Source organism: Neurospora crassa, linkage group VI (genome assembly GCF_000182925.2).
Source record: "Neurospora crassa OR74A linkage group VI, whole genome shotgun sequence".
Classification (NCBI taxonomy): domain Eukaryota; kingdom Fungi; phylum Ascomycota; class Sordariomycetes; order Sordariales; family Sordariaceae; genus Neurospora; species Neurospora crassa.
In genome coordinates, this window is record NC_026506.1 from 2,711,888 (window position 1) to 2,728,598 (window position 16,711).

General features: G+C 48.7%; 3 protein-coding genes across 3 annotated transcripts; 1 reads left to right on the forward strand and 2 right to left on the reverse strand.

The window, feature by feature from the left end:
• Positions 1–221: 221 nt before the first annotated feature.
• On the reverse strand, positions 222–5,212 carry NCU04090 (niemann-Pick C1 protein). The gene is made up of 2 exons (XM_950993.2): positions 4,454–5,212; positions 222–4,390 (listed from the first exon to the last, which is right to left on the reverse strand). The coding sequence occupies exons 1-2, from the start codon at positions 4,721–4,723 to the stop codon at positions 821–823; spliced, it is 3,840 nt and encodes a 1,279-aa protein (XP_956086.2). The 5' UTR covers positions 4,724–5,212; the 3' UTR covers positions 222–820.
• Positions 5,213–5,649: 437 nt separating this feature from the next.
• On the reverse strand, positions 5,650–7,962 carry NCU04091 (hypothetical protein). The gene is made up of 2 exons (XM_950994.2): positions 7,227–7,962; positions 5,650–7,121 (listed from the first exon to the last, which is right to left on the reverse strand). The coding sequence occupies exons 1-2, from the start codon at positions 7,329–7,331 to the stop codon at positions 5,958–5,960; spliced, it is 1,269 nt and encodes a 422-aa protein (XP_956087.2). The 5' UTR covers positions 7,332–7,962; the 3' UTR covers positions 5,650–5,957.
• A 337-nt stretch (positions 7,963–8,299) lies between these two features.
• Positions 8,300–11,519, forward strand: NCU04092 (N-acylethanolamine amidohydrolase). Its single transcript, XM_950995.2, has 3 exons — positions 8,300–9,382; positions 9,464–9,541; positions 9,606–11,519. Exons 1-3 carry the CDS (start codon positions 9,315–9,317, stop codon positions 11,335–11,337), a joined length of 1,878 nt encoding a protein of 625 aa, XP_956088.1. The 5' UTR covers positions 8,300–9,314; the 3' UTR covers positions 11,338–11,519.
• The last annotated feature ends 5,192 nt before the right edge of the window (positions 11,520–16,711 follow it).

Sequence of the window (16,711 nt, forward strand, 5' to 3'; positions counted from 1 at the left end):
TTCAAAACTGTGAAATAGATCTAGAGGACAGTCCCTTCTCAAGCAAGATCATGGACTGGAATTATCCGGAAACAACTATGGTGCATGGAAACCATGATTCAGAATCTAGCTTTGGCTGGATTATCACACAGTTACTGGGGCATCCCAGGAATTATGTTCATAAACCCCATGGGGTGCTATGGAACATTCTTCCCCTCTCCCCATCGCTCAACATACAGACAAGGGTTCGACACAGATTCTCGATCAAGTAATCTATTTATGACAACAACTGTATACGCGTCAGAATAAACCACAAAAACAGACACGCAAACTTCCTGCCCATCAATCCAGCGTACATTATCTTCCTATATTGTACTTAATCGTAATACCTTACATGTACTAACCGATGGATGCTTTGTCATGCAAAATCATAAACTCGTTCTCACGACTCCCTTCCCTTGCAAAGGAAGGAGAGAATACCCAAATGCATAACGACATAAAAAAGAAAGGGAAATTGCAAACAAGTCCAGAGAAGCCTGGAACAATTCTACCAATAACACCGCGCAAAGTCCTCTGCTGTTGCTTCCCTGAGTAGTACACCTTCCATATTAATATCCAACCTTCCAATCTCCATCATTGAAACGCCACATACCATATCTCCTTTCAGATATATCAAATACCCCATCTTTGAGCAATAGCTGTCATGATCCTTACCCCAAAAGGGCTCAACGTGGGCAGGCCCCTTCGAAGCAGTTCCCTTACCCAAAGCATCTCTTGACGTGGTGACAGGCCCATCTATTCCCTCTCGTACAACACCCCTAGGAGTTCTGGCAAGGCCAGTCTAGAATCCCTCGTCCTCCGATTCCGAATCAGCATCCGGCACCAAAGCCCTATACCGTCGGCTCGCCAAATCCTCTTCCAACCCTCCATCGCTCTCAGAATCAACATACCCCTCGCCTCCGACCAGCGATAGCGCCACAGGCAAGAAGACCAACGCGTGTGTGGCGGCAAAAATGACCAAAGCGACCCAGATACGGAAGTAGTAAATCTCAAAGATCTTGCTACGGGTAAAACCGAGCACAAAGACACCGAGCAGCTTGGTGACCGTGATGCCCGAGAAGACGGAGCCACCGACGTTGCTGAGAGCAGTCCACGCGCGCGCGTCGCGGCCACGGAAGCGGTTCTTGGCGCGCTCCATGCATGAGCGAGACGGGAACATGAAGGCACGGGCAATGTGGGCGCAGAACTCGACGGCAATACCGACACAGATGATGAGGTTGACGAGCGAGACGGCGTTGAGGGAGACGCCCATGACGGCCATGGCGCCGATAATGTCGACGATGGCCATGACGACGGTGAAGCTGACTACTGCTGCTGTGACCAGGGAGCCGAGCAGGACGGAGGCGACGATGAAGATGATGCCGATGGCGGAGCCAAGGAGGGCGCCGGTGAGCGAGACGATGCTGGCGTACTGATCGAAGAAGACGTAGAAGACGCTGTAGGGGAAGACGTCTAGTCCTGTTTCGGCGCTGATCTCATTGGCGATACGGCGGGCAGCGGCGTAAGCGTCGATAAAGTCCTCTTGGCTGCGGAGCGGGATGTGGCTTGTACGGAAGTGACTGGCCGGAATGGTGTCCCTGTCCGAGTCAACCAAAACAGCAGAGCCATACGAAGCCTGTCCGCCCAAGGGACAATCTTCATTTGTTGGCGCACTGAGGAACTTCTTCAAGTAGTAGACAAACTCGTCACCTTCTGGCATGCCAGAAAGAGTAATGTTCCATGCCGGCGTCCGGTTCGCAAAGCAGGGTCTCCGCCGCTCCATGCAGCACCTCTCGTTCTCGGGGTTGAGCCACTGGAAGAAGTCATCAATCCAGCTGGCAGTGGGCGTCGAGATATAAGAGACCTCAGTCCGCTTCCTCTCCTGTTCCAAGATGTTCGAAAGCGACATCTGCTCACAAGTGGTATAGCGGGCACAGACTTTCTGCTGTTGCGCCCGATCAGTAGCGTTAAACTCCCTGGTGACAAAATAGACCGGCGGACCAGTGTTGAGGTACTCGTAAAGATCGTTGAAATAAGGTATCAAGTACGAATCGTCTGGAATGGCAACGCGCTGGTCCAGACCCAGCTTGACCTCGGGAATCAGAGCAACACCAGCCGCGAACACGCCCAAGAAGATCATGACAATGACAGCCTTGGTCTTTTTGCCCAACAGGCGAGGAGCGTAAACCTTGCGAATGAACTGTTGGAGATAACTTTCCTCGGGAGCCTCAAGATAGACCGGGGCCGGACCTGCACCGTTGCTGGCGAGATGGACTCTAGCAGATTTGATTTGGATGCAAGGGAAGCAGTCCGCTCGAGAATCCTCAACGCGGATCTGGTTCAGCGTCAGCACGGAAACAAACATGGTCACTTGAAGAATGGCGTTGATGAAGACAGCTCCAGCCGCATAGATGGCGAAGTTCCTCACCGCCGGCATGCCGACAAAGGCACCGAGCGCAAAAGATGCCGTCTCGGTCAAGGCCGAGAAGAGGATCGAGGGGCCCATCCGTCCTAAAGCCCTAGAAATCCGTGCCTCAACCATGTCGTCAGGGTAGCTAACATTCACACGCTCAAACTCGTGAACAATCAGGAAGATGTTGTCCACACCAACAGCGAGAACGATGAACGGAATCACATCGACAATGATCAAGGTAGCCCGCAGGCCAGCCCAAGAGAAGAGACCAATCGAGGCAGTGATCGACATGAGAACAATGACGATGCCCACGATACCGAGTGTGAACTTGGACTCAACCAGCGAGACAGCCGGGTTGCGAATCAAGTCCTTGAAGGTCAGAGTAGTAGAACCAAGAGCGAGCGAAGCATACAAGAACATGATGATGTAGCTGATGACAATGATCTTGGCATCGGTGTTGGTGGACTTGTTGAGTTCTTCCTCAAGACTGATTTCGGTAGAGAAGGAAAGGCGGAGACCGCGCTCTTTGGCCTCATCTTGCACTTCCAACAGTCGATTCTTGAGTGCCACTTCCCAGTCCATCGCACGGTCAACTTCGGGAGAGTTTTCAGAAGGATTGATCAACACCCAGGTAACAGTCATAGCTGAAGCTTCCGCAACGTTGCCGCCCTCTGGGTATCCGCCAAGGATCATGCTAGGGTCAAGAGGCTGTCCATATGCAGGGCGACACTCCACCGGGGACGCGGCGCAAGTCCGCAACGTGCTCTGCCAAGTCTCTGGGTCAACAGAGTCGGGATCGTCTTGGAAGTAAGCAGCAACTGACTGAACAACGCAAGCATCACCAGTGGGCTTGAGGCACAGGTCCTGGAAACTGCTTCCATAATTGGAACCCTTGAGCGCCGCAACGCTCTTCTCGACATCCATCCACCAGAGAAGAGTATCACGGCTCAGGACGGGTCCAGGACCGGAGGGTTGGGTGTCGTTCACAAGGAAGACCTTCTCAGCGCGGTAGAAGGCGCCGAAATGGGAGTCGAAGAAGGCTTTCTCCTCGGCCGCTGGTGAAGTTGGGCTCACCCACAAACGGGCCGGGTTCTTTTCAAGCTCAAAATGGAACCAGCCAAGACTGAGGATACTAGCGATCAGAATGCTGGTGACAATGGTAATGGCCGGGAACGTGGCCGCGACATATCCCAACTTGCTGAAAGCAGAATCACACCATGTGTTGATGATGTATGTCTTTTGGGGGCGGTCAATCATGGCCACGTTCTGGGTCAAGTCTCCCTCATCCTCGTCGTCGCTCGGGGCAGCATCAGTGAGAAGACGGAGTCTTTCACTCCTGCGCTTAGCATGTCTCTTCCAGGCAACGTGGCCAACTACGGCAGCAATGGAGATAAACAAGATGACGCTGTAAGTCAAGATGGAAGCAAATGACAGGCACGGTAGTGCGCCGACATGGCATGACCCAGCCTGTTCGACGTCCGGGAGCGTGGGGCAGATCTCGGGGCAGTCGACGCAGGCACAACGGAAGTTGGGGTCCTCGTCGTTGCATTTCTTGGGCTTCATGGGCAACGGCTTCATGTCGGGCTCAGCGTATTCGACAGGGAAGTTGATCTGGAAAGGCGAGCCACCGAAGCGTTCCTGGCCAAGGAACTTGAGCAATTGGGTGTAGTTCTTGGCGCCTCCGCCTATCAAGTCCATGGCCCTCGAGTTTGTAGGGCCGAACTTGACGTCCTTGCAGCTGTTGTAGAAGCCGGTTCCATACTCTTCAGAAATCAACTGGTCCAGCTCGGTCACTAGTTCCTTGCCCTTCTTTTCAATTGTCTTGGTGACATTGACGAACAGCGACTGGTTGGGGGAACATGTAAAGGTGCAAAACATGTTGAAGAAGTTGTCCTTGCACGCCGGGCAAGACGATATTATCTGGTTCACTGTCGATAGAGAGGACTTGAGCGAGTCAACCTGCAGTAAGGGTCAATATCAGCATCTTGCTTGGTTAACCCGACGAGCCGAAAGAGGGATTACCTGTTCAGGCAGGCAGCACACCGGCCCTGTACTCCATTTTGGGCCACAGAGATCAACTAGTTGTTGACGGAGATAGTCGTCGGGTTCCTCGGCCAAGCCATTGTCAACACAGGGCAACTGGCTTCCAAAGAGACCCTTGGATCCGCAGTGGCCTCTGATAGCACATCGTCCAGCTTCGTGCTTTGGCGTATATATCTCGGCTGTGACACTTCCCAGACCTGATAGTAGGAGCCCGCCGCTGGCCGCGACAAACGTGGATAGCTTTATCATGGTCGAGAATCTATCAAGGGCAGGACGTCGTCGCTATTATTGACGTTGCCGGTGCCGCTCGGCGGCTTGGATGCGATGGGGAGTTCCCGCTCAATGTTGGTCCGGCCAACGCTCTTCCCGGGAGATTGATGCAGGACCTATGTATCAGGTTGCATATGGTATGATACCAATAGTCGTCGTCAGATCAGCGATGGAGGTATGGTAAGGTCCTCGGAGTCACTTCGTTGTGATGGTGGCTTCGAGTTGTTCGACTTCAACTTGTTGTTGACTGTCGATGTCTCGGTGGATAGAGAGAGGACCTAGGTGATCGGGTCGGGTCCAGCGATAGTGGATTAGGTGTAGTGGACCAGAATCCCAGACGGCGATGATGGCCCGATGGTAGAACCTCCCGTCTGTTTTCCGATTATTGATAATGGGAGTTGGAGATGCGAAACTGAACTGGAACTGGAAATGGAAACTGGCACTTGCCCTGCCCCAGGCATGAAACGGATGACCTGGAAGCTCCCGATCTGGCCCTGGGGCTTCCCTTCAGTTGATGGGTGCCTGCCAGCGCTGTGGTCGTGTTTGGCTAGCTGAAGTGTATGCATGCGTCATCAACCGAAGGCAGCTAAGACGCTCTGCCGTGTCTGATTGGCTGTTTTCGGACTGGGGCAAAAGGTGGGAGGAGAACTCCGTCGAGGAAGGTACCTAACGACTGCAGTGGTAGGGGCCGCCAGCCCAGGCCACGACGCTCACGCAGTCCCTCAAGTCCCTGAGAATCGATCACGCGGGACAAGTCCACAGCTGTGAATCCCTGCCAAGACCTGGCTAGCAGCTGGATACGGCAGGCGGTCAAGTATTTACTACTATGAAGGGTTCTTGTCGAACCGTCTTCCGACTTGTCCTTGGCCACCGTCACCAACGACGACGTACAAGCTATCGATGTACACTAGCTAGTTGGTTATCTCTACAGAAACTTGTATGACAAGAGCAACTCAAAACTTGATATGTGCTTCAAAGCATACATCCGATATCAACTCTACTTGATCATCATCAATACATCCTAGCGAAAATACAACCACATGCCAAAGCAGTAAATAACCAAAACAATACACGTTCCAGCTCAGCTGTTCCAAAAACCACGCCCATGAACTGTTCAATACTGCTATCTTGCAAACAGGCATATGACCCAAAATGGCCCAGCGACAACATATGCAAATAATCCCCTCTCTCTTCATCCCCATGGCAAAACCAATCAGACCCTCCCGGTGACGTAAAACTGGCCTGTCAACGTCTCGACCTTCCAACCGTCGTTCTTCAAGGCAAGTCCCACAGCTTGTCGAAGACGCGAGACGCCACCCGAACTATGACGACCGACACCCGTAACCACCGTGAATCCCTCCATCTTGGCCTTGGACTTGCGGTGCTCACCCAGACTGTTCCACCACCGCCAGACTCGCTCCTTGGCAATGCGGACTCCGTCAAGAACGGTGACGCCGTGTAGATCGATACTGCAGTATGTGCTTCTCTCGTTGACTAGTTGTTCGGATGCCAGCGATATCCTTTCGGCAGCGGCACGGGCTTCTTCCCGGGCGCGTTCCGTGTAAACGATGGCGCCTTGTCGTCCCAAGGGTCCCTTGCGAGCAAGAGCCGAAGCCTGCGCGTAGAGGTTGGAGACTCCGTACTCACTGTCTGGGCTTGGTACAAGGGTAGACGCCCTTTCAAAGGTGGTGACAACCTGTGAACTTGCCATGCCACCGCGCCGTGTTGACGATGAGGGTCGGATGGGTCCCTTAGCCCCCTCCAACTCCTCGTTGTCCACTGTTGGCAATACCACTGCGTAGTTCAGCGCCAGTTTTGCCTTTCCTTTGCTGCTTTGGTCCTTGGACTTGTTCTTGCCTCTGCGGGTTGCGGTGCTTCCCTGTGGCTTGTGGAAGCCATCCAGTCCCTTGGGCAGCTGGCCCGTTTCGTGGAGGTGTTGCCGAGTCAGAAGATCGTCAAAGGCCCTGTCCAGGTCGCCTCCGCTTTGTTTAAGCACAAACTTGAGGGTGTGCTCCTTGAAGTTGGGAAACACCAGACGAAGTCGCTCGACCTTATCCAGCTCGTTCAGGTCTGATGAGTCGCAAAATCTGAGGTCCTCGGACGACGAGGAGGACTCGAAGGAGAAGATGGAGTCGGATATCGTTGTGGCATTTTCCGTAGCCAAAGACTCGGACATGATGCTGTGATCGACTTCATCACCGTTTGCCCCCTCGACAGAAATGCCCATTCCGGAGGGGTCAAACGACGTCGAGGCCTCACACGAAGCAGTCTGCGCCAGTGTGTTGAGAATGTCCTTGATGTCGTCATAGTCCGTTTGGATGTTTCGCTCCAGGGTAATAGCAAGAATGAGTGACTGATCCAGATCTCGAAACTCTTCCTGCAGTTGAATAATCCACGGTTAAACAATTGATTATTTGCAAGAATGATTTTGGGGCATGTTGATATAATAAGTGCTGTGCGTTCCAATCCGGCTTGAACCTACAAAGAGTTGTTCTAGAAGGGAGTCAACAGACTCCAACCGAGCCTTTCCCTCATATGAGGGAGAGCCTGATGGCTTCACATGGCTTTTCGTTTTCCTTCCCCCCATCCCAGGTGAAAAGGCCTATGGTTGTCGCTTAAAGGATGTGCGTGATCGAATACCGCTGGTTTCGCGCTATGGCATGAACATGAGGTGGATAAAAAAGACGAGACGGCTGGAATTCACTGTTCATCGTATGTAAGATAGGCCCAGTGTCGAGGTGAGAATTGTGTTGACTGGAGGTGCCCAAATTCAACCTGAGGATGAGCCAATGTCAAAATTGGCCAAAGAAACCTCGTAGCGTTTGCTTTTCTGTTTGCGCTTTCCCGACTTTCGCCCTGGGCCGCTTTCCTGTGAATCGGTGGGAGCGGGGGTCGCCAGGGTGTCACCAAGCAACTGGCCCCGATAGGTAGCCAGGGGAACCTTTCAGTCTGCGAGTGCAGGGTACACAGGTCGAGTTACGATTGCGTTAGCCAGTAGTGGAAGAGCAGGCTTACTTTTTATCTTGCATTAACAGCTTTGAGACCCCGCATGACTACGGCGGGGTCATCATCCGCTTTCCGTCTCCAGGTTGTGATGCTGAAGAGCTGAACAGGGGCCCATCGCGGGTTCTGACGTCGTCAACAATAGTTAGGTTGATCCCCCAGCATGGATTCGATTCATGCTATCTGACCTGAGACGAGAGAATCAGCATTTGCAGACTTACGTACTATCAAGCAGCACAGTCATTTCTTAAATCCGCTGGGTCATGGTTCATCCCATCGTTGACAGCAGGCTCATCAGTTTACAACGACGACGGGGTCTTCATCTTCTTGGGCACCTCAAGCACGCTGGTGGCCTAACCATCGACCGACCAACCATGTCCATGGGCCGATCTGCCATTGTAGCGAGAACTTGAAGGTGGCTATGCTGTAGCCCCTTCTAGTGTATCAGTCTCAAATAGTGGACAATAGTGTCCGAATTCTCCAGTGTCGTTGACAGCGAGATGAGCCTCAACTGCTTGACATTTCACGAAGCAATGGAATAAGCCGTGTGGATGGGCGGGTCGGCTCGCTTTTGAATAATGCATGCATCACGACTCAGCTGCCATATGTCAGTCAGTGATAGTGCAAAACAGCAACAACAGATACCGGTACCTACCATACACTACATATAAACTTTGGATGACACGATCCACGGCTGTCGTTCGGACGTCTCGGGGACCCGAGAGTCAGGAACATAAAGGCCGACGAAGAGTCCGAGCGGAAGGGCACACCTCCACTAGCTTCCATTCAATCGGACTTTGACCGCTTCCGGTCGTCGTCATTCCACAGCGTCCATCTTCATAAGGCGCCATCGCAACAGCGCTTGCATTGCGAATGGCGATGGTCGCACCAATGATAGACCCTAGACATGTCATATGCCTGAGTCAACATGGGGATTGATCCTCGAAGTGCCTGATGCTAGATATCAAAAGGCAGCGGATGACAGATGTCAGACTGCCGTAGAAGCCTCAGGATGAAACATGCAGGGACGGTGAAAGATCAGGCTACCGGCGAGATTGCATACACACACACGCACACGCACACAAGTTCACAGCGTCCGTCGCGCTTTGTCTCTTTTCAAACACCAACCGTGACTCGCGGTGTCTCTTGACCAAGTTGACTTGTCGCTGAACCTTACTCACCCACACCCTACGTGTCCTTCGTTCTTTCTCCTGTGGTGCCAGTCACCAGTCACAACGAGTCGCCACGCCGTTCGCTATCAGCATCAGACTGAACTGAACCGAAAGATCCAGGAGAGACATCCACTCGCTCTTACCCAAACGTTTCCATACATCGACGACAGGAAACAGAAGGCTCAAGTTCTTGTTGCCCGAAATTGGTAAATTGGGGAAACGGACACGGAACGGGCCTTATCCCATCATAACCGATCACGCATTCACGCCAGCACGTGAAGAAGCCAGCATATCTCTGTGTGCATACGCATCATTCTCTGCTGCAGTTTTCCTTGCCTTGCAGCGTCAAGCACTCATCGACCTGAACTTTTCACCAATTACATGGTCCTTGCATCATGTCACAAAAAACGGGTTCGGTGTCACAGTCCAAAAGACTGTTGAACTACCCAGACCCTTTGAGAGGGTAAGCTCAGCTTTCAATACTGCGGCCGTCGCTATGATCGTCGCTGAAAATCCGAACAGGCGTGCTGACTGGTATTCACAGTCCGGATGTTCCATATGTTGTGGAGAGAAAGTCCAACCCGCCCATTCGCGGCTGGATCATTTGCGCCGCTGCCTTCATGTGAGTTCTTCCTTTCAAGAGAGAGTCGCTCTATGTACATGCTGAGCTAACACCGATCATGCAGTCTGGAATATGTTCGCTTTATCAGGGAGATGATATGGCGCAACGCCGGCTTCGGCGACCTACGCAAGATTCGCCCCTATATTGAGGACTATGAGCCATGGTTTGAGCCTCAGATCGTACCCTTTCCAGATTTTGAGACTACCGATGAAGTTAAGGATGACCTTGCGGATGACGAAATCCCGGAAACTGAGGCGGCCAAGCGAGACGACCTCCGCCACAGATATCCCCAGGCAAATTATTACTCAGTGGAGGACTATCGGAAACTCTACCTCTCAGGCGCACTCACACCCTTAGACGTTGCCCAAGCTCTGCTGCCCCTGATCCGCCGCGACGTCGAGAACCCTACCGAGTACTCTTCAGCATGGTTCGACAGCAAGGTTGACAAAGTTTTGGCTGCGGCAACGGCCTCGACGCAGCGGTACAAGGAAGGACGCTCTCTTGGTCCCTTGGATGGTGTTCCCACTGGTGTCAAGGACGAGTACGACATTGACGGCTACGAAACCAACCTTGGCTCGAAAAACATCTACACGGGAACCATTCACGAGGAAGATTCCATCACGACCTGGTGTGTGCGCAAGCTGCAAGAATCCGGCGCCATCATCCTCGGCAAGCTCTCCATGCACGAGTTCGGTCTCGACACCACCGGCAACAACCCGGTTCACGGTACTCCCAGAAACCCTCACAACCCCAACTACTATACAGGCGGCAGCTCCTCTGGCACCGGCTATGCCGTCAGTGCCGGTCTCATCCCTATCGGTCTTGGCAGCGACGGCGGCGGCAGCATTCGCATCCCCTCCAGTCTCTGCGGCGTGTTTGGTATCAAGCCCACCCACGGCCGTCTCTCTTTCAAGCCCGGCCAAAACCACTGCCTGACCTGCGCCTGTCTCGGACCTATCGCCGCGGACATCAAGTCCCTCGCCACCGTCTTTCAAGTAATCTGCAAGCCTCACCCGTCCTCTCCTTTCCCTCCTTTGAAGCGCCTCAGCTTGACCGGCCCTCCCAATGGTGGTGACCACCCCAAAGTCCTCGGTATCCCCTCCGCCTGGTTCGCTCGCGCCACGCCCGCCATCCAAACCCTCTGCAACACCATGATCCGGCGCCTCTGCTCCGACCACGGCTACACGGCCGTGGAAATCGACATTCCCTTCCTTCCCGAGGGCCAAATTGCGCACGCCATCACCGTCCTCACCGACGCCGCCACCCTCCTCCCGGAAACCGGCAACCTGACCTACGGCAACCGCATCCTCATTGCCCTTGGGACCGTCACGCCCGCCTCTGATTACATGCTAGCCATGAAGCTGCGCCGCGTGCTGATGCAGCACCTCTCCTGGCTGTGGCAGCAATACCCGGGAATGTTAATTGTCACCCCCACAACCAGCTGCGAGGGCTTGCCGATCAAGAGCAAGAGCGAGCTGAAGTGGGGCGTGAATGATGGGGATAGAACGCTGCAGAGCATGGAGTATGTTTGGCTGGCAAATTTCTGTGGACTGCCCAGCATCTCCGTGCCCGCTGGGTTTGTCAGTCCAGAGTCGGGGTTGGTGAACGATATGGACGTGCAAGGGAGAGGGGAGGTGCCCGTAGGATTGATGGCTATGGGAGAGTGGTGCGCAGAGGAGCAGCTGTTGCAGTTTGGAGCCGTGTGTGAGGAGGCGGGTGCTGATAGGAGGAGACGGCCGCCGATTTGGGTGGATGTGGTGAAGAAGGCCAAGGAGGAGGTTGCACAGCGGGGGTAGGTAGAGGGAGGAGATGGGGGTTGAGGTTCATATTGGGGTGATGTCTGTTTTGGAGAGCAGGGTTTGGCTAGGGGGTTAGAGAGAGACTGTGGAATGTCGTGTAGTATCAGATACATTCACCAATAGCGGCATTACATAACGAAACAAGCAAGATGTTGACGTCTTGCATTCATTATCGGTCAGTGCAGTTTCATTCATGCCGCCCATGTTGACAAAGGCACATGTACCATTGCTGGGATGAATCTCAAGCTCGGTAATTACACGAGGTACGTTACTGCGACAGTACAGTACTTACTACCGCAAGCCTCTTCTTCAACAGACGGAAGTGAGATACTTACCTACCTTACCTTTTACTTACAGCTTCATCCAGCATAGAGGTACTGTAGCAACCGGTTCGGATGAACACCAGTGGGCGATTCGCGAGGGGGAAGTGGCACCCCAAACACAGGGCAAGAAAATCAAAATAGGAAGGCAGGCATGACCGAATTCGCAGGCCACCTGGACCCATCACCACTTCCTGTTGTCTATTGGGGGCAGTCCCGACCGTCTATACCTCTACACCTCCGGATGAACCTTCCTCTTTCACATCCACTGTCCCTCCTCTGTCCCGCCCAATTTGCCAAACTCTGCATTCATGACCGAATCGGTAAAGTCTCCCTCCCATATTCGTCCCTCGAATTCCTGCTCAAGTTCCGACGTTCGTGTCTTTGTGTGTTTCCACGGGTATTCCATCTAGACACGTTTTCGAGAAGCCTATAATAACCACTGTAACAACAATTTCGTTGTCTCTCCAGACTGCAGCACACACGGCAAACACAGCACACCGAATGTGTCACGAGTCGTATCTGTATAGTTCATGTCGTCGCACCTCGGGAAATTATCGAGCTGTGTGACATGCCGACTATCTGCCTTTCTACCAGATAAGAGTTTACCTAGGTTCCGGGCCAGGAGTGCTTGACTTCCTCTGTCTTATGCTGACAAGCCACCAACCTTTTAGAAACAGAACAATGACTACTGCAACATCGCCCAACGCTCTAGTATCTTCCGTAGTGTTGCACTAAAGACGGGTGGGCGGGAGCACGCTGACACGGGACGCACGTGTCTCGTCTGAGATTCGTGTCTCGGGGTCAACCGAACCTGCAGCGAGAAAACAGTAACCGGACGAGGCTTGAATAATTTGCCTACCTAACCGTTTTCCGCCGTCAAGAGTGCCTGGTTGCCGACGACCGAGATGCGCTGCAAAATACCTCTACTATACTGAGTTACCGAAACTGAGGTTCGTGCTACCTCGAGGCAGTAAGAATACCTACCTGTACGGTACCCAGAGGAGGCTGCAACATGTAGGCATGGTGTGTATGGTGAGTTGAAATAGCAAGTAAACACGCTAAAATCTGCATTGGGGAGATTAATCATCGCCTTGGCAATGGGGTGGCCTGTACCAGTCCTGACCCCACAACTGACCACCCCCCTCAACTGGCCACATCCACAGCCATAACCAGTAGTCAGATAACATTGAAAATTGGCCATTTTTGCAGCGATTTCAAGCATTTGAGATATTTATTAACTAATCCTAATACTCATAAATAGTCTAGAGTATTGACTCAACAACTCTCTCAATAGGTTGTAGTAATAACAACATCGTTGTTGCCGTAGCAACCCGCTGGCGCTTAGGGGCTTACTTTAAAGCTTTATAAGCTTCTATAATACTCTCTATACGAATAAATTTATTGTAAGAGGAGCAGTCGGTCGGATGGCAGTCGGGACGACTGTCAGACCGGCAGGCAGGCCCGACAGGGCATTCAACTGCCTGCACAGCATTGAGGTATAAAACCCAAGGCTGCGAACCTCTACGTAGCAGTTAGCTTCTTCTCGAGACAAGAGAATCAGATCATTTTGCAGATCATTGCATCCATCGTGTCGTTCGTCTTACATTTATCGTTACCCCCTTCTTTAACCTTCCTTTTACCCCTAGGCTTTTATAACTCCAACCGAATTTATAAATACTAAAGTTAGTAATCCTTGGCAGCGAGCTCAGCGTTCTTATTATTAAGTGCCTTAGCTACTTTAGTATAAATCGTTCTAATATTACGATCGATAATAGCTAACTTACTATAAATACTTCCCAATATATCCCTAGACTTCTAGGGAGTTTTAAAAATAAGATTAGCCTCGGATATTTCATCTCTGGGTGGCGTTTTGGGTAGTAATAGCTGGGCTAGTAAAGTATTATTATCCAGTATAGTATTTAGGTCGTTAAAGATAATGGATCTATTTATTAGCTATATACTAGTCTTTTTAAACCCTAATCTAAAGTTTCTAGTACTTACCCCCCTTCGTAAGGCTTCCTAGTAATAATAAAGGAACCGTTGTTTATTAATTGGTATAAATGCTAGAAAGGAAGTATAGTCTTTAATAAAGTCCTTAAAATACGATTTAACGGTAGTAAATACGGATCGATCGAATAGCTAGGTCTTATAAGATGTATAAGGAGGTAAAAAGAATAATTAAACGTTATATTAAAATACTTCAATAATAAAATTATTAAATAAATAATTTGAATACTTATTAAGTATTAAAAAACGCTAATTATTATTAATTAGTTTCGTTTCTAATAAATAAACTTCCTTCAATTACCGTAGAGTAATCCTTAAATTACTCTATCCAATTAATATACTATCGAACTTCTAGCTCTTAAGCTTATCGTCTATATTATTAGGAAATTATTGCCCTTGAAGGTTGAAACCAAAAAAGATAATAACGGGAGTTAACCGCTTACTAATAGCAGTCCTATATTCAATTATTAATACCCAAGCTATTGTATCGGTCGTTATTAAATATACTTTCTTTATTAGAGTAATTCCAAGTACTTTGCTATCCTTTAATTCTAATTCTTAAAGACTATACTCATCTATATTCGAAATATTAGTAGGAATAATACCCTTATTGCGAATCTAGGCTTCTAGAAGGTCGAAGAACTTCGTAAAGGCTTTTTAAGTAAACCCTCTAATTTTCGCTAACTTAAGTAGTTTAGAAAGTTTAGTCCTAATATTGGGGTTGCGCTTTAGGAATCGATTAATCCAACGGGCGTCCAGTTTATTGTAATTATAATCGCGTTTAAATATAGATATAGCGAAGTTAGTAACTTGATGGCGGTTGGGAGTACGGCTAGCCTTCTCCTTATTTAATATCTACTTATAGATAAAGGCTTCTTAGGTTGGTGATAGCCTCTGGGTTGGAATTTTAATATTGCGCTTAGTGGGGATGCCTTTAATGCAATTGCTGAGGGTAGATTGGGGAATCCTATACTTCTTCGCTACTGTACGCTAGGAAAGTCTGTCGTGAATATCCTTAAGTGCTTGCTTAATTAAAGGCGATTCTATTGCAGTAGAAATAAGCGCAATCGGGCTTGATTTAATACAAATGTAGTTGTTAGTAGAAGCAAGGTAGTAATGTTACATAAGGGGAAACAGCGGTGTGGATGTGGCTAGTTGAGGGGGGTGGTTAGTTGTAGGGTTATAACTGGTAGAGTGGACGGCTGTAAGAGGAGTAGTCGGTCGGATGGCAGTCGGAACGACTGTTAGACCGGCAGGTAGGCCCGACAGGGCATTTAACTACCTGCACAGCATTGAGGTATAAAACCCAAGGCTACGAACCTCTACATAGTAGTTAGCTTCTTCTCGAAACAATAGAATCAAATCATTTTACAAATTATTATATCCATTGTATCGTTCGTCTTACAATAGTGCCTAATAAACAATTTAAATAAACTATCCATCCTATACCATACTATACTATTCAATTTCTTTTTAGAAATTATCTCCTTATTAACGTACACTTCGCCCAACCCCTACACCTCACCTACGCAAATTATATATCGGCCTACGAACCGCTATTAACCATTTAATTAATTATTAATATCTATTAACGCTATACTTAAAATGGACTTAACCGACCCAATAACTATTAGAGATTTATATTACGTATTAAATTTTATCTATTTAAACCTATATTTCTAATAAATCGGACGGCTAAACTAATTAAAAGAGAACCTCTATTCGCACGGGGATAAACCTCTATTCGCACGGGGATCCACTTTTGCTTTTCTAATTATAACTCGGTTAAAGCTTATTATAGAAGCCCGAACGTAGTACCAAATTATTTGCTAATTTTTTGCGGAATTTTAGGTTCAGGTTTCAGTTTCATAGCCCGAGATATGGCCTAGATATTACTTTTCTAGATTTTTATATTAAAATTCCTCTTTATCATTCTTGAGAATTCACTTCCTTTCTCCTAGATTTTCTCGAACTACTAAACACCTACAAATCTTAGGAAAACTATAGTAAGTAGGGAAAAAAATAAGGAAAAATGTAATATACCTGATACCGGAATAGTATCGCTGGTGTCATCACATGTTAGATCACCTGACTGGATGGCGTAGCCCGGTCGGTCGGGTTTATTTAATTAAATGAACCGCTCCCACGGGAGCCCACCCACGTATGTGGGTCCTATAGATTAGATAAGGCTTGCGCACCTTGGTTATTCGACTGCGCGTAAGCCTCTTAATCTAGATTCTTTTCGAGATCATCATCTTACACATATTCAATCAAAATACATATTATTGTTACAACGTTCAAATACCCTCTCAACGGTATTAAATAGTAACTACAACTTTAATTTGCTTAACCTGAACTACACTACACTATCATCGCCGACCGGCCTTATTAAGAAGGTACTAAGCGATGTTGTATCAGCAATAGAAGATCGCTTCTCTCTTCTATTATAAAGACTAAAAATACCTATTAAATATATAAAATAAATTTAAATACTCTTACAACTATTATTACCTTTCTTTTAAAGAATATATTATTTATTTAATTTATACGATCTACCCCTCTTTACAACAAACTTAGGTACCCGTAAAGATCCTTCGATATTACAACGAATTTAGGTATTCGTAACATTAATAAATTATATTCCTTTACCCTATATAGTAAATTTAAATAATTATATATTACTACTTAGATTCTAGCGTTGTAAAACTTAAATATTAAAAGTTTCCCCTACTATTAAATTTAAGTACGTAATAGTATCTATTCTATTCTAATTCCTATTTACGTACTTTCTATATTCTTAATATTAATTATTATTATAAGACTATACTTAAATTTATATTTATTCAACGTACTTTAAACGGCTTAGGAATCTTTTAATATATTAGGCTCTTTTATTAAGTCTAATAATCCTATACCGGGTATCCGGAATATTCTCCCTACCTCCGAAGTTAGTTCAAGCCCGCTTAATACACAGAAATAACCTTAGAACTATAATAGCCTAGCGGATATATTAGATATTTAGAACGAGTATATTTATAGTA